General features: G+C 48.7%; 1 protein-coding gene across 3 annotated transcripts in view; it reads left to right on the top strand.

The window, feature by feature from the left end:
• Positions 1–17,989, top strand: part of Nwd1 (NACHT and WD repeat domain containing 1) — an 89,070-nt gene that overhangs the window by 35,214 nt on the left and 35,867 nt on the right. For 2 of the 3 annotated variants that reach the window (XM_050128402.1, XM_050128400.1), the window contains exon 10: positions 7,319–7,516. The exons of the other annotated variant lie outside the window; for it this stretch is intronic. In XM_050128402.1, coding sequence (XP_049984359.1) covers positions 7,319–7,516 — 198 coding nt within the window. The remainder of the gene's footprint in view (positions 1–7,318; positions 7,517–17,989) is intronic. 3 annotated transcript variants of the gene reach the window in all.

Raw genomic sequence — 17,989 nt, 5'->3', positions numbered from 1 at the left:
ATCACCTAAGCTTCTTATCCTCAGACTTCATAACTTGCATTACACACCTTAGGTCCCTTTCTCATACTCTGGAACATTCTTATCCTCAGACTTCATAACTTGCATGAGGATCCCTTAAAACACCCTCTTAGACCCTAAAACATTCTTGGGTCCTCACATCTGAAGCTTTGCATTTGCTTAGCACTTAAAGCACCTGTTCCTCCCATGACCATGGCGTCACCTTGACATGTAGGGGAAATCTGTTGTGTGAGTTCATTTCTTACCTGGGCCTGGTATGAGGTAAACGGTGTCTAGACTTGACATTAGCTCTAGGAGAGTGAGGCCCGGGACCTGAATTTTACACGGAGAACTGAGAAGGCACTGGAAAAGCTACCAGTCGTCAAACTGCTTTAGAGATCCTGAGAAGGATAAATTTTACCTGAGTTAGTGATTTACCAGACTTATTTGATTGGCTGCCTAAACAGCCACCCCAGGGACCCCCCACGATGGTTGAGAGCAGGGCGCAGGGCAACCTCCATATTTCGGCTGGCAGCTCTCAGGGCCTGCCAGACTCCAGAAGATCTGTGGATTAGGAGTTTGTAGAAGACCAGCCCGCCTTGTCCTGGTCAACGAGGCAGTCGATTCCCCAGTGGCCTGTTGGCCACGGTCTGAAGAGGTTGCAGCGGCTGAGGTGAAAGGCAGGTTTGTCAGTGGCTAGCGCTGCTACTTGAGAAGCAAGCTCCAGGCGGAGGTTCTTCTGGACCCCGCCATCTTTGGAGGAACTAGGGGTTGCTTCCAGGAGCTAACCTTTCTCTCTGTAATGAAAAGCCTTTTAAATTAAACATTTAAATACCATATTCCCCAGATCTCAGCGTTTGAGGGCTGTCTGTTGGGTAGATAAAAATTATGACTTTAGTGACATTAGAGCAGGATCTGCGTGGAGAGCTGGGTCCACGCGGAGAGGCTGTGGAGGAGTACTTTACCCAGAATCCTCCAGCTGACTTTAACTTGGCAGGACAAAGAGGTAAAGAAGGAAATTTGCTGTGGAAGCTCAACAGTAAAAACTGACAGCAGCGAAGACCGGCTTGCAGGAATGCCCATTAGCTTTTGTTCATCTGAATAGATCTTTAGAACCTTACAGTTTGACCACCATGTAGAATGTATGTTAAAGCAGAACTGAATCAGACAGTATGTTGTAACAGATCTGACCACATTTTTATCATCATCTAAAAGCACATACTAGTTTAAAATATTTGAGACCTGTTATTTTTTTGTCTAGAAGGAGATACAATGAACAGACTTTGTTGGGACTCCTTAAAACAGTTTTCTTTAACAGTGAGAACATGGACACATACACACGGTTGAACTTAAGTTGCACACACACATCCAAAGTTAAAACTAGCTTATATTCACACATAAAGTGAAATGAAAAGTGAGCGAGAGGAAGCCGGCCTTTTCCTCTCTGACTCACACGTTGTAGCAAGCAAACAGGGCTTTTAAAGAGAGAGAGAAGATAGACATTTGCAAGTCTTTGGAACAAAGAAAACTGGAGAATCAAAGCTGCCAGTGAACAAGAAAGCAGACTCATTGCAGGTGGGAGAGAACCGATCTGCTGTAGGTGGGGTCCCTGCATGAAACGAACACCTTAGCGGGCCCTGCCAAAGCACACCATCACGCAAACACGTCAATGTAACCGAGTCGGTGTAAGGGTAAAGTTTAAAAGCACAGGTTCCCAAGGGACAGGACCAAGGTGTGCCTCTGTGCTAACACTGTCCATGTGAGCTGTTCACTGTAGTCTTGGGGCTCACAGGGGAGGAACAAAGGAAAGCGGAGCTGCCCTGGTGCACAGTCTGGTTGATCATTGTCTCAGATCCGTTCTGCGGGATCCTGTTGGCACCAGGGCAGCTAAACGCCGCAGGGCACTGTGTTCTTGCAATTTGAGATAACCCAGGGAGTTGGTGACCCAAAGCAAAAATAGATCAGAAGAGTAAAAATGGAGTTGGAGGTGCAGGCCTGTCATCCCAACCTCAGGAAGTAGAGGAAGAAAATCGGGAGTTCAAGGTCAGCCTCAGCTGTGACCCTGTGCCAAAAGGGAAAAAAAAAAATAAGAAGAGAAAGAGAAGGAGAAGAAGAGGAAGAGGAAGATGTAGGTCCTGGGACATGGCAGAGCTAGAACAGTGTTGCCACATAATCCTGAGGACCTGAGTTCAGAGCCCTAGCCCCACTTCAAAGCTCAGCGGAGCAGCAAGCACAAGAGTTAGGGTTCAGTCAGGCAGACTCCGGCCTGACTGGTTATGTGAGCTCAGGTTCAGTGAGAGATCTTACCTAAAAAGTAGAGTGGAGAGCCACCTCCGTGGCTCAGCAGAGTGGAGAGCCACCTCCGTGGCCCGGCAGATAAAGACACGTGCTGCCAATGCTGCCAACCCGAGTTCAGTCCTGCGAACCACGTGCTTGGAGGAGTAAGGGGATTCCCACAGGTCCTCTGACCCCCACAGTGCACCATCTGTGTACGTGCAAACACACACAAACAGAGTAAGTGAAATGAAATTTAAAGAGTTAAACTGTCAAACAATTCAAAGAAAAGGTGGGTGGTTTTTGTTTTTGATTTTTCAAGTCAAGGTCTTTCTGTGTAGCCCTGGCTGTCCTGGAACTCACCAGGCTGGCCTCAGACTCAGAGATCTGCTCCCTCTGCCTCTGTCATGCTGGGATTTAAAAAGATTCAGTTTTTGAAAGTATTTGATTTTAGAGTTTGGCAAGCCACACCTCTGGGTGTGTCCTATGGGTGTGTCCAGGGGGTATCCTTGACTGTTGTGTGTATGATGTGTGTGTGGTATATGTATCTGATGTGTTTGATGTGATATGTGTATCTGATGTATCTGAAATGTATGTCTGATGTGTGGGGTGTGTCTGATGGGTGTGGATGTGTCTGATGGGCGTGTGGGGTGTGTCTGATGGGTGTGTGGGGTGTCTGGTGGGTGTATGGGATGTGTCTGATGGGTGTGTGGGGTGTGTCTGATGGGTGTGTGGGGTGTCTGGTGGGTGTGGGGTGTCTGATGAATGTGTGGGGTGTCTTCGATGGCCATGGAGTTCCAGGGATCCACTTGTCTCTGTCTCCCCAGTTATGGTGCAAACCAGCCGGCAGGGCTTTTGCAGGGTGCTGGAGTCAAACTTAAACTCCGCCAGTCAGCACTGCCACCTGCTTAGACAATGTGCCATCAGGCTCTCTCCATAGCTGTGGAACCATCATCGCCCTCCTTCCTTGCTATGGCTGGTCCCTATGCCACCCTCGTTCCCCATTGCCCTCCCTAAGTCCTGGTTCCTCCTCTTGGGGCTGCTTCCTGGATTTAAGAACCTGAAGGATCTACATGCTTCCTGAAAATTGTTTGAGGTAGAGTCTTATGAGTCCCAGGCCCAGGGCTTTGTGCACGCTGAGGGAGCGCTCTACCTGCTGAACCACCCCAACACACACACACACACAGAGAGAGAGAGAGAGAGAGAGAGAGAGAGAGAGAGAGAGAGAGAGAGAGAGAGAGAGAGAGAGAGAGAGAGAGAGAGGCATGTACACACGCACATAACCAGCAAGAGCTTTGCAAAAGCACCTTCCTTTACAACCCCTGGTTCCCCCAGCAGAAGGTGGGAGGTGGTGAGAAATATCACCACCAGAGGGCGCCACGGCATCGTGTGTTCCCAGAGCATTTCCATCGCTGCTCAGAGATGCCCTGTACAGGATTCTGTAACCGCTACCCCAGGCACCAGTGTGGTTTTCATGAAGTAGTTTCTGAGCCTCCATTTGTTTGTTTGTTTGTTTGTTTGTTTGTTTATTTATGATTTCTGTCTCTTTCCCACCGCCGCCTCCCCTTCCCCTCCCCCTTCCCCAGTCAAGTCCCCCTTCCTCGTCAGCCCAAAGAGCAATCAGGTTTCCCTGCCCTGTGGGAAGTCCAAGGACCACCCACCTCCATCCAGATCTAGTAAGGTGAGCATCCAAACTGCCTAGGCTCCCACAAAGCCAATACGTGCAGTAGGATCAAAAACCCATTGCCATTGTTCTTGAGGTCTCAGTAGTCCTCCTTGTCCGCTATGTTCAGCGAGACCGTTTTTTATCCCGGGCTTTTTCAGACCCAGGCCAGCTGGCCTTGGTGAGTTCCCGATAGAACATCCCCATTGTCTCAGTGTGTGGGTGCACCCCTCGCGGTCCTGAGTTCCTTGCTCATGCTCTCTCTCCTTCTGCTCCTGATTTGGACCTTGAGATTTCAGTCCGGTGCTCCAATGTGGGTCTCTTGTCTCTGTCTCCTTTCATCGCCTGATGAAGGTTAATATTCAGGAGGATGCCTATATGTTTTTCTTTGGGTTCTCCTTCTTATTTAGCTTCTCTAAGAACCCGAATTATAGGCTCAATGTCCTTTATTTATGGCTAGAAACTAAATATGAGTGAGTACATCCCATGTTCCTCTTTTTGGGTCTGGCTTACCTCACTCAGGATAGTGTTTTCTATTTCCATCCATTTGCCTGCAAACTTCAAGAAGTCCTTGTTTTTTACCACTGAGTAGTACTCTAATATGTATATATTCCATACTTTCTTCATCCATTCTTCTATTGAAGGGCATCTAGGTTGTTTCCAGGTTCTGGCTATTACAAACAATGCTGCTATGAACATAGTAGAGCATATACTTTTGTTGATGATAAGGCCTCTCTTGGGTATATTCCCAAGAGTGGTATTGCTGGGTCCAGGGGTAGGTTGATCCCGAATTTCCTGAGAAACCTCCACACTGCTTTCCAAAGTGGTTGCACAAGTTTGCATTCCCACCAGCAATGGATGAGAGTACCCCTTTCTCCACAACCTCTCCAGCAAAGGCTATCATTGGTGTTTTTGATTTTAGCCATTCTGACAGGTGTAAGATGGTATCTTAAAGTTGTCTTGATTTGCATTTCCCTGATCGCTAAGGAAGTTGAGCATGACCTTAGGTGTCTTTTGGCCATTTGAACTTCTTCTGTTGAGAGATCTCTGTTCAGCTCAGTGCCTCATTTTATAATTGGGTTGATTAGCCTTTTACGGTCTAGTTTCTTGAGTTCTTTATATATTTTGGAGATCAGACCTTTGTCAGTTGTGGGGTTGGTGAAGATCTTCTCCCAGTCAGTGGGTTGCCTTTCTGTCTTAGCAACAGTGTCCTTTGCTTTACAGAAGCTTCTCAGTCTCAGGAGGTCCCATTTATTCAATGAGGCCCTTACTGTCTGTGCTGCTGGGGTTATATGTAGGAAGTGGTCTCCTGTGCCCACGTGTTGTAGAGTACTTCCCACTTTCTCTTCTATCAGGTTCAGTGTGTTCGGACTGATATTGAGGTCTTTAATCCACTTGGACTTGAGTTTTGTGCATGGTGATAGATATGGATCTATTTTCATTTTTGTACAGATTGAAATCCAGTTTTGCCAGCACAATTTGTTGAAGATGCTCTCTTTTTTCCATTGTATACTTTTAGCTCCTTTATCGAAAATCAGGTGCTCATAGGTTTGTGGGTTAAAGTCAGGGTCTTCTATTCGATTCCATTGGTCAACTTCTCTGTTTTTATGCCAATACCAAGCTGTTTTTAATACTGTAGCTCTGTAATAGAGTTTGAAGTCAGGGATCGTAATGCCTCCCGACATTCCTTTATTGTATAAGATTGTTTTGGCTATCCTGGGTTTTTTGTTTTTCCATATAAAGTTGATTATTGTCTTCTCCAGATCTGTGAAGAATTTTGATGGGATTTTGATGGGGATTGCATTGAATCTATAGATTGCTTTTGGTAGAATTGCCATTTTTACTATGTTGATCCTCCCAATCCAGAGCAAGGGAGATCCTTCCATTTTCTGGTGTCCTTTTCTATTTCTTTCTTCAAAGACATAAAGTTCTTGTCAAATAGATCTTTCACTTCCTTGGTCAGGGTTACCCCAAGATATTTTATGCTCTTTGTGGCTATCGTGAAAGGTGATGCTTCTCTGATTTCCCTCTCTGTTTCTTTATCCTTAGTGTATAGGAAGGCAACTGATTTTTTGGAGTTGATCTTGTATCCTGCCACATTACTAAAGGTGTTTATCAGCTGTAGGAGTTCTTTGGTAGAGTTTTTGGGGTCGCCTGAGCCTCCATTTTTATTTTTGTATGTGTGTACGGGTGTCCATGCTAGGTAGAGTAGTTGGATCCCTGTAGTTTGAGTTACAGGTGAGCCACCTGATTGTGGGTGCATGTTCAAAACCACTGAGAATTATCTCCAGCCCCCTCCTTTTCAAAAATGTTGTGTTTGCATGTGCCCTCGTGTGTGGGAAGTCAGAGAACAGCCTGAGGGGCTGGCTCTCCTGGGTCCAGGACTTGGAACTCAGGTCACATTATCCCTGCTAGTCTCTAACATCCGTCCTTATCCAGTCAGGGGCTAGCCAGCCGAGTGAACAGAAGTGCTCACGGGGTGTCTGTGCTGTGTTTACATCTGCAGCCAGGCAGATGACATGCTTGTCCCTGGCAAGCTAAAGTGTGGGGCAGGGGGCTGAGGACAGCCAAATGGGTTCAAGACACAAGGTCAAACAGCAGTCTAGGCGGTAGAACTGGACAGGAGTCAGGAATGGATTTGGCAGAGGTGGCGTAGCATTTGAAAACTGGACACAGTTCACCCATCTACTGAACCTCCTACTCTTCTCGTTGCTCTTTCATCTGTCTGTCTTCCCTCAACACTTTACCAATTCGCCCATCTACCCGTCAGTCTGCCCATTCACCTGTCAATCTGCCCATCCACCCGTCAATCCACCCATCCACCCGTCAATCCACCCATCCACCCGTCAATCTGCCCATCCACCCGTCAATCCGCCCATCCATCCATCAATCTGCCCATCCATCTGTCAGCCTCCCACCCTCACATCCGTCCATCTTCCCACCCTCCATCCACCTTTCCATCCATCTACCCACGCCCTCCCATCAGTCAGGCATCCTTCCTCACTCTACCCACTCACCCATGCACCTGGGTCTCAGCTATTTGGAGAGCTGCAGTGAGAGACTCTCTTGAGCCCAGAAGTCAAGACTGATCTGGGCAATAATGAAACAAGTTAGTTAATTAACTCATTGATGGAGAAGTGCCTCTGGAGAATGACTGGCTTGAGGAAGGGCTCAGGAAGTACGAAGCGCACCAGACAGAGGGAACATGGTCAGCGGAACCTGGAAGCTGGCTGCTATTCTGTGCTCAGAAGGCAGGGGGATGGAGGGACACAGAAAGTGAGGCAGAAGGGGTTTGAGGTCCTGGGGCTTCTCTTCTGCAGGCCTTGGGGTTCATGGGTGTGGCAAGGTTCAGCCAGGCGGTGATATACCCCTTTTTTATTACAGAGAATAGTGTCCTATACACTGAGCTCCTGGCCAGGCTCCTTTTCTTTGCTACGTCGTATCCAGCAATGATCGGGCAGCTGTGCCAACAAGCACAGAGCTGGTTCCGTGCCTGCCCACACCCAATGCTGGTGCCCTTGGCAGGATTTCTACAGCCACCTGGGGGAAGATTTCGAGCCACTCTCACTGGATGTCACAAAGGTGAGTGTCCCCAACATCACAAAAAAACACACCAGCTCACTGTATACCCAGGGGAGCAGATGCCAGATATTTGGGGCTGCTCTCTGGGGCTCCACTTTGCCAAACAGGAGGCCCCAAGGTACCATGGGGGCCTTCACTTGCTATCTCGTGCCGGCCTTCTCCATCCCTGGGGACTGTGGATGACTGCTGTAAATACTGCTAATGAGCCCGGAGCCGGCAGATGCTTCTGAGGTTCTGTCCCAGAGAGCTGCTGGCTAGAGTTCCACAAGCTGGAGGTCCATGCCAGGCAGTCTGCAAGTGTCGTGTGAGCTGACTACCCTGCCAGGGGGGAAGAGGGCTCAGGCTTGTCATCATGCTTCACGTACCCACTGTCTACACACCTGTGCACACTCAATCCACTCATCCCCCAACCCCCCCACCATTCTTCCATCCAGTATCCACCCTGCTACCTTCTATCTATCTATCTATCTATCTATCTATCTATCTATCTACCTATCTATCTATTTTTAAGATTTCTTTTCTTAGGCTGCGTGATGGTGGTGGCACACACCTTCAACCCAGCACTTGGGAGGCAGAGGCGGGCAGACGCTTTTCTTTTATAAAAATTGATCTGTGTGTGTGCATGTGTGCATGTGTGTTTGTATGTGTGCACGCATGCGTGTGTGTGTGTTACATATGTCTGGGGATTCCCACAGAGGCCAGAGGAGGCCATTGGAGCCCCTGGAGCTGTGACTCGCCTGATGTGGGTGCTGGGAACTAAACCCAGGGCCTCAGGAAGAGCAGGTAACACAGCGCTCTCTGAAGCCCCTGTGTCCCCCATCACCACTGCCCTCACCCCCACATTTCCCTCACCAGGATACCCCCACCCATGCTCGCTCCTCCCTCGGGCTGCTCATAGTCACTTACAACGCACCCTGTAACTCTGGCCTGAGTCGGCACACGTGGAGAGCCTCACCCTCCACTTCCCCGCAAGCCTCCTCCTTCTCAGCCTTTGTGAGACCCACAGGCAGTTGCAGTCCAGCAGGGCTCCAGGCTCCAGTTCCCATCATCCCCGTCCCCAGGCAGCTTCTCTCCACAATAGAGAATGAGAGGCACAGAGAGGAAATGACGCTGGTGACAGCGGCTGTGCTTGTTAGGAGGATCCAGGCGGAATGGGTGGATAGGAGCCCGCACGGCAGCTTCAACAGACAGCCCGTTTGTTAGCTGGAGCATCCCTAGGGTGGCAGGGACGAGGACTGCCGCTGCGGCCCTTACTGTCAGAGTAACATTCCTGTCAGTGAGGAGGGGGCTAGTGGGCCTCTGCCTATTCCGAGAGGCACCCCCAGAAGAACTCGTTTCTACGCTAATGTCATTGACCAGCACTAGGACTGCGGTGTGGTGAGGGATGTCTCCCTGTAGGATGACATCCCTACTCTTCTCCTCCAGGAGTCTTTCTAGCTGAGCTCTGATCTCTTCCCCTAAGGAAATGTCCTAGCAGATCTAGCCATTTCTTTTTCTGCTCTCTTCATCTCTGGCCCAAGATGTTTCTTCTGTTTTATTCTGCTAAAGGGGAAGCCTCTTTAGAAATGTAGCAATGTCCTCTGGCTTCAGTGAAAATTACCTTTTTCTGCTCAACTCCCAAGGGAGTTTCCCAGCAGATTTAACTGTTTCTTCTGTTTTTGTTTTTGTTTGGTTGGTTGGTTTTTGGTTTTTTTTGGCTCATCTCCCCCCCCCCCCAAGGAAATGTCTCAGCAAAGATTCTTCTGCTCCATGCCTGAGAAAGAAGATCTTCACCCAAAACTCTTTTAAGAAAGAAATTTATTTGGGAAGGAGTAGTCTGCCAGGGTGGTTCCTCTGCATATAGCTGAACAGGCAGAGGGACTTTTGTATAGGGCTTCTTAGGGGTAGAGTTTTCCCAGGGAAAAGATTTTCTGCTCAGAGAGTGATCTGTTTTCCTGCTCAGGGATTGGTTGGTTTCGTTGGTCAAGGGCAGAGTTGGCTCTGGTTTCAGGGCCAAACTGTATTTCTTTCACTGGTCCTTTTTTACCTTTTGGTTCTATTTTCAAGGCTAAGGCATATTTCTCTTACTGGCTCTGGTTCTATAGCCAAAGTGTGTTTCTTTGACTCTGATTTCAGGGCTAAAGTGTTTCTTTCACTAGCTCATGTTTCAGATCCAGGGTGTGTTCTTTCAGGCTTTGGGTTTAGGGTCAGTGTGCTAGATTTTGAGCTCAGGGATTGGTTGGTTTTTTTGCTCAAGGATTGGTTGGTTTCATGTTTAGTTGGTCAGAGGAAGAATTGACTCTGGTTTCAGGGTCAAGTTGTATTTCTTTCACTGCCCCCCCTTTTTTTTTTAGCTTTTTGGCTCTGGTTTTAGGGCAAGGGTATATTTCCTTAACTGGCTCTAGTTCCAGGGCCAAAGTGAATTTCTTTGGTTCTGGGTTCAGAGTCAGGGTGTGTTTCTTAGGTCCTGGGTTCGGGATTAAGTTGTTTCTTTCACTGGCTTGGGTTTCAAATCCAGGGTGTGTTTGTTTCACTAGCTCAGGTTTCAGGGCCAGGGGGCCAGGGTGGGTTTCTGATATCCAGGGTGAACATGGATATAATCTCTGTCTCTATCTGTCTTAGTCTCTCTGTCGGTCTCTGTCTCACTCTGCTCTGAAGATTGTGTAGGTAACTACATATGCTCATATAAAAACACATGAATTTGGGGGCCTTCTTACTAAATAAAGAACATAAAATGGCTATGGGTACAGCCACAGATGAATCAGCGATGCTGTGATGGATTAGTGATGTCTGCCATGGCACAGGCAGGGGAAGTTACTACTGAGAGGCATGTTCCTATCATGTCTGGAACAGGGAAGCAACTGTGTTTTCTGCACTTCTGCTTGTCTGTTAGGGGATGAGGAGGCTTTGCCCCACTCTGGGCTTCTGTTTCCTTTTTGTTAGAGTGGTAAAAATGTGATTTAATGTTTAAGAGAAAACAAAGAAATAAAATATGTGTCTGTTATAGCTGGGCCAATTGTGACTTAACAGCCTCCAACAACCAACCACTTTACATCTTGGGAAACGGAGGCATGTAGAAGAAACAGGACCCACTTAAGGGTGTTCCAAAAAGTCTGGATTTTTCATGCCTAAGCTGGCTTCTCTTTTTTTAAAAAACTTCATTAATTTTAGTTTTATGTGAATGAGTGTTTTGGCTGCATGTGTGTCTGTGGGCCCTTTAAATGGAGCCCCAGGTGGACCCAGAGCTTACCAATACAGCTATTAGCCAGCTTGCTCTAGAGACCTCAGCTCTGCCGAATTTACATAGGCTCTGGGGATTCGAACCCTGGTCCTCAAGCACAGCTGCAAGTGCTTCATCCACTGAGCCATCCCTCCAGGCCATAGACTGGTGTTATCTAAGGCTAACTGGCTGCCTCCCTGTTCAGTGAGGACTGAACAAAAATCCACTCATCAGAGACTGTTTGCCTAAGTGTGTGCGAGTGTGTGTGTGCTTGTGCGTGTGTGCATGTGTGTCTGCACGTGTGTACATGCCACAGCCCGTGTGTAGAGGTCAGAGAACAACACTGCAGAGCCAGCTGTCTCCTTCAGCCTTTAAACAGTCCTGGGGGATGGAGCTCAGGCGGCCAGGCTTGTAGGGAGAGCTGTTACCTGTTGAGCTGTTCATCTGTCTGTTTGCCTGTCTGAGACAGGGTCTTCCTTGGTGTCTCAGGCTGGCCTGGAACTCACTTCATAGCCCAGGTTGGCTTTGAGTTCCTGACAATCCTCCTGCCTTAGGCTCCTGGTTTCTAGGATGGTGGCCCTGGGCTAAGAGACTGTCCGTTTCTGGTTCCAGCCCTGACTTGGGCATGAGCCTGTTGAGAAACTTTTGCAGCAAGTGCCACCAAACCCTTGGGGCATTCCGCTTCCAGAGGCTCCACACTGTAGGGCCTCACAGCTCTGATGCTGAGCCAGTCTCTCCGTTACTCTCCTACAGTGGAGACCAAATGCCTTGCCCGACATCCCGGAAATGAGGGCTCCATACGTGGGTGCTCAGCATCACTTGACAAGGACATGTGATAAGAACTTCTAGAAGGGGCCTGGGTGTCGTCACACTCCTAAGGACCCATCTCCCATGTCCCACTTCCAGAACCTTCCAACAGCACTGCCTGCTATCAGTTATAAACATATGGTGGTGGGGGAACAGTCCCATGAGGGGCAGTGGCGGGTCACCGGAGGTCACGGCCCATCCCCTGGCAGATGGGAGACCCCAGAGAGTGAGAGGCAGATGGATACATCATAAAGAGAGAGAGAGTCTGGGTGTCTGGGTATAGAGTTTATTTAGTGGGTTATGGAGGGGGACAGGAAGGGGAGAAGCGGGGGGGGGGGGGAAGGGAGAGTGGTATAAATTCTTTAAATTTAGCCATCCGCTGGTAGAAGTTAGAAATGTCAGCCTGTTTCCCACGGGTGAGGCAGAAAAATAAACAACCAGCTTGGGCCATTATCCATTCATCCACAAGATAAAGGGGCACAAGAAAGGGCAGTCACGCCAGAGGCACTAGCCATAAAGGGAACAGTCTCACCAATTGTCCCAGTGGACTGACTGACGGATAGTTGGGAAGTGGGCTGGTAGAATCCAGGGTTTAGGATTTTCACCTGCAGGGCAGCAGTGGTAGAAACAGAGCTCTGTGAACGGAAGAGAGACAGATTCTGCTGCTGCGGTGAGAGACAGCATGGGGCAGGGGGCAGCGACAGAATAACAGTTACTTACACTGCGAAGTTGAGAACCGGGAACCGTAGCTGAGCCCACTAGACGGAGGGGTTCCGGTGGGCAGCAACCGGACAGTTTAGCATTGGTGTGATTACCGTGCCGGGAACGAAAAGCAGATAGTAAAACAGAAAAAGTAGGCTGCATTTTCAGCTAACAATCAAGGGCAGAATGTAAGCCGATGATAGGGAGCTAGGTAGCTTGATATCCGAGGGCAGGTGGTGCAGTCTCCATGAGTAAGGTGCGAAGATCCAGAGACCGAACTCCAGTGTCCCGGAAGCTGAGCTTTGAGTCGTCACTCAAAGTCCTGGGGCCGTGAGAATGGGTGGGTACAAACCAAACCCCTACGTGGTCACATGGAGTTGGAGGCCCAAGGAAGGGGCTTTAAGCCCAATTGGCAAGCGGCTGACCAGTACTGGGCCGTTTCCATGTTGGAGAACCACTGTTGAGCGATTGCACACTCATGGAGGCATGGCCAGAACCTATCATTTGATGTTGGGTGTAGAACTCCAGCAATTTTCAGCTGGAAAAGAGGCCATATAGAAGAAGAGTTAGAAGATTACAGGATCCCTAGCAGTCCTCAGATGCAAGAGATAGCCTGCGAGTGTCCAGGGTCCCCACATGTTCTCAGCAGGCCCACCCACAGGCAGAAGGGAAGTGGAGAGAGCCTGGCAAAGTCAGGAACTAATGTTACCATTTACAAATAGGTGGTAGGGGACCAGTGCCATGGGGGGGAGGCAGCAGCGGGTCACCTGAGAGCTCAGCCGATTCCGTTGGTGGGTGGGAGACCGCAGCAGGTGAGAGACAGACAGACAGATACAACATGCAGAGAGTTTGGGTATTTAGTGGGTTATGGAGGGGGAAATGAAGGGTAGAAAGCGGGGAGAAGAGAGAGGCAGAAGCTGCCTTTCCAGAAAAAGGGCAGAGAGAAATAGAGGGTAAGAAAGGGTACACCTGCCTCAGTGGAAGGGGGCGGGGGTGGGAGTGGGCAGGGCTTGTCCCTTAAAGGGACAGAAACCCAGGTGGCAGACCAGGCCAGCAGATTATAACAGTACACTACTAACAGGAGTTCTAGGCGTCTGTGGGGGACTCTCCATGGTCAAATGGTAACACCAGGTGCATCTTTGTCTCTAGTTGCTACATCTAAATAAAAAATGTAGGGGAGAATGTAGCTCTGCAGAATCCCTGGGTGCAGAACTATCCCTGGGTGAGGTCCTCGGCTGAGCTGCACTTTGGGCTAGGTTCCTCTTTTTATTTGTTTTCCAAGACAGGGTGTTCTGTGGCCCTGGCTGTCCTGGAACTCTGTAGACCAGGCTGCCTCGAGCTCACAGATCCGCCTGCCTCTGAGTGCGCCACCACCACCCTGCTTCCTCTTTTAATTTCTATGTATTTATTTTTAATGATATGTATGTGTGTACTATGTATGTGCATGTGGATGCAGTGCACACAGAGGCCAGCAGATTCCCTGGAGCTGGAATTACACCAGACGAGATCAAGTGGGTGTCACCTTTCCAGCTCCCCTATGTCAAAGGACAACCTTAGTGTCCATTCTAACATTCTGCCCTGCGTGTTTTATTTTATCTTATTCCTTTAGATTTATTTATTTTATGCATCTGTCCAAGTGTATACATTGGATGTGTGTACAGACAGATCGGAGCTGCCTTGTGGGTGTTGGGAAATGAACCCTGGTCCTCTGCAAGGGTAGTAGGAGATCTTAACTGCTGAGCCATCGCTCCAGTCTGCCTTCGGCTTTGGATGAGGCAGTGTCTCTTGTGCACAGCAGACTACCTGGCCTTCAAGCTCCCGCTCACCTGCCCCTCCCCCATCTGTAGGAGGCAAGGCTGCAGGTGTGCTCCTGCTGTTTCTGGCTCTCCTGGGCTCTGGGACCCAAACTCCTGCCATCAGGCTTGCACCGCATTTGCTCTGCTCACTGAGCCATCTCTCCAGCCCCCTTTCTCATCACGCTCAGGGGCTGGTGAGAGGGTTCAGTGAGTGGAAGGGCTTGCCAGCAAACCTGACGACCTGGGTTCAATCCTGGGGACCACAAGATGGAAGGAGATGACTGACTCCTGCAAGTTTTCCTCTAATATACGCACACACACATACACACACACATGCACACACACAAAATTAATGTTAATTTTTATTTTATTTTAAGGCACTGGAGAGGTGACTCAGGACTTAAGAGCACTTACTGATCTTTCGGAAACCTGAGTCATAACGTAGGCCCCAGCCATGGCAAGCTCAATAGAGGCCTGAGTCTCAGTGGTTTACCCTGAGACAATACCTGGTTTCGAGAAAGACCACAAACAGACTACCCAGGTGCCACCCAGGAACAGACCATCCAAAGGAAATTCCTAACGTTCCAACTGTTATAGACTGGATCATCTGCCAACACATACTCACCAGGACACCCCACACCCTACTAATGTAACCTTTATGGTTTTTGCCTTTAAATAGTGCCATCTAGAAGGCCGGGGTCCTCCTCTGCTGCTCTGTTGATGAGGTCCCTGCCGGCTTGTAACGGGCGCCCAATAAACCTTGCTTTTGCATTTTGGTGAGTTGGCCTCCTGGGTGGTCTTTTGGGGTCCCCATGGACTAGACATAACATATGGGGGCTCTCTGGGATCCTCCAGGCCCACAGTTTTAAAAATGCTGCAAGATCCCTGGCGGTTCCCAAGCAGTGGCTCGTCCTGGGCGGGTTGGTCCTGAGCAGCGGATCCCTGACTGGGAGAGCTGCCAGTCTGGGCGGGGCCCAGCCATGTGGAACTGGGCTGGTGCCCGGCTCCCAGAGAGTCCCTGGAAGGTGTAGTTTCCCAGCGGCGAGCGGCGAGCGGCTGAGCAGGTGGTGGGTAGAAGGCACATAGACAGGCACATCATACAGAATAGAATTGGATATTTATTACTTAGAGGAGAGAGGAAGAAAGAGAAGAAGAGGAGAGAGACAGAGAAGGGCCCAAGGGAGAGAGAGAGAGAGCATGCCAAGAGAGGACCATGAGAATCTAAGATGGCGGGGGGGGGGGGCAGGGGTTGCCAGGAATGGACATTTCATCTTAAAGAGATGAAAACCATAACATTCCCAGCACTTTTTTATAATAAAAAGCAGGAGATTAGACACCACAGTTTGATGGAATTGGGGCAGCGGATTCTCAAAACTGCTTCCGGCTTATTTGTGGGTGTCATCTTTGGGGGATGGGAACCTGAGAAGGCTGGGTGCTGGCCACATCCTGGCATAGCTGGTCTCTTTGCTCCCGATCAGTGTCTGTGGCATGGAAATGTCTGGTGTCTCTTATCCTGTTTAAGGTATTGGCAAAACAAAGAACAAAGTTAAATTAAGGAAAAAAAATTTTTTTAGGACCAGGGAATTGAGGGGGTATCTGACCTGTTTAAGGTGGATCCTTTAATTCGGTTCCCTGGGACACACAAGAATTCCTTGGGTTTGTGAAAACAGAAGTTTTAGACACATTTAAACTGTGGCATATTTTTGTACAATGAAAAGTATTTTTAAGAGTATGGAAGGCAACATAAGAGAGAAAATTGATTTGAAATTTGTTTGGTGAGGTAACCTGGTGAAACCTCTCAGCTATCAGACTGTATCAGAGATCTTTGAGAAGGATAAGATTTTATTTGAGTTACTGATTAAAAAATGACAGAGAACTTACCTGGTTGGCACCCAGAACTATTCTTTTTGGGTCCTCCATGGTCGCTGAAGGTTGCACTTGACCTTTGCTGGTTAGCACCAGGCCTGCCAGACTCCAGAAGACCCTGTGGGCTGAGAAATCTGTAGGAAGACAAGACTACCTTGACCTGAGCAGCTAGGCTCTCAATTCCAGCGATTCTGTCCACGTCTAGAGGTCTTTAGTTTAGATGATAGGCAGTTTTGCCCAATGGTCAGCACTCAGCAGTCGAAGTGAACCGCAGAAGGACGTTGTTCTGTGTGTCCATTTGTCTTCTGTCTTCTTTGGAGGAAGCAGAGTGCTGCTGCTGGGAGCCAACCTGTCTCTTTTTGTTATGAAAAGTTTTTTAATATTTAAATATCACATCCCCCAGATCTCTGAGCAGTTGAGGGCTGTTTATTACATATAGCTGCAGTATAGAATCTGCCTGGAAGGTTGGGTCTGAGCTTGACTGTACTGGCTCTTAACAGGTAAGATTTATACTCGTAAAAAGGCAGAAAGAAGAAGAAACTGCTTGCAATAGAAGGTTAACGGCAGAACTGACAATAGTAGAAAACTTTAATATATTTTAAATGAGGGTTGGATTAAATATAAGGCATTTTTGTAAGAGACTTAAAAGTACATACCAGTTTAAAACATGAGACTTATGATTTTTGTAGTCTGAAATGAGATGTAATGAACAATTATTGCACACAGAAAGAGTGAACAGGAATTGGGCAACGTGGATGCTTTTGATGGGCCCTATCAAAGGCATGCCACTGCGCAAAACACATGTAACAGAGTTAACAAGAGGATTTTAGTGAAAGCCGGGGAACAAGGCAGGGTATACTTAAGTAAAGATGGGAGAGCTTGGTCATGTGACGTGGCTCTCAGCCAAGATGGCGGTAAGGTCACCCATGTAATAAAGTTAGCACTGGGGAACCTGGCAGGTAACACCTCAGTAAAGATGGTGGAATTTGGTCACCTGACCTGACCCTCAGTCAAGATGGCAATAAAGTCACCTGACCCCAGTCAAAATGGCGGCATCCACGTGTTGTATGAAAAAAGTCACAATTTTTGAGCTGTAAGGATTTTAAGCTTAATGAAAGGGACCTAAAGGCATGATCTGCCCTGTTGCTGAGCCGCAATGCCACAACATAAGCCACAGAGGGGAGCAAAAGGCTGGAACTGAAAAAAAAAAAAACCCGCACCATGCCATGGCTGGAATTTTTAAAAGGCCAGGGTTGCTATCCAGAGCCAAAATCATGAAAACCCATGAAACAGTGGCACCCAAGGCCTATAAGGGAACGTCTTCTGGAAATAGGCAGGATGCAAATCGATGCAAACACCCAGGACTCGCAGACGAGGACCGCGAGTGGGGTATTATGGTCTAGCTAGATCTGGTCCGGTGACCCAGAACCAGAGAGGCCGGGGCCACTCTGAGTGGCGGTTACGACGAGAGAAGAAAAAAAGGAAAGAGAAGAAATGAAAAAAAGAGATAAAAAACTGGGGGGCCCTGGGTCCCCAGTCGAATGCACTGTACGGGGAGTGTGCAGTGCTAATGTGTGGGCAGATTGACCCAGGGGTCAGTCCAAACATGATTCCAGTAAAGGGGAGCAACCGTAGCAGAACAGGGGAGACTCACAGATTGAAGGCGGGAAGTCGGTGGTGGGAGTGGAAAAATAACCCAGTTCAGGATATCCAAGTTGCACGGCATCAATTTTAAAAATGCTGCAAGACCCCTGGCGGTTCCCGAGCGGTGGCTCGTCCCAGGCAGACTGGTCCTGAGCTGCGGATCCCTGACCAGGAGAGCCACCAGTCCAGGAGGGGTCCAGCTATGCGGCACTGGGCTGGTGCCGGGCTCCCAGTGAGTCCCTGGAAGGTGTAGTTTCCCAGTGGCGAGCGGCTGAGCAGGCACGTGGGTGGGAGACACATGGGCAGACACATTGTGTGAAATAGAATTGAATATTTATTACTTAGAGGAGAGAGAATGTGGAGGAAGAAGGAGAAGAGAAGAAGAGGAGAGAGACAGAGAAGGGCGAGAGAGAGAGAGAGAGAGAGAGAGAGAGAGAGAGAGAGAGAGAGAGAGAGAGA

Source organism: Alexandromys fortis, unplaced genomic scaffold, assembly GCF_014885135.2.
Source record: "Alexandromys fortis isolate MF-2015 unplaced genomic scaffold, M_Fortis_MF-2015_v1.1 scaffold_296, whole genome shotgun sequence".
In the NCBI taxonomy this organism is placed as follows: domain Eukaryota; kingdom Metazoa; phylum Chordata; class Mammalia; order Rodentia; family Cricetidae; genus Alexandromys; species Alexandromys fortis.
The sequence above is the reverse complement of the archived record's forward strand: the minus strand, read 5'-3'. Positions and strand labels throughout refer to the sequence as shown.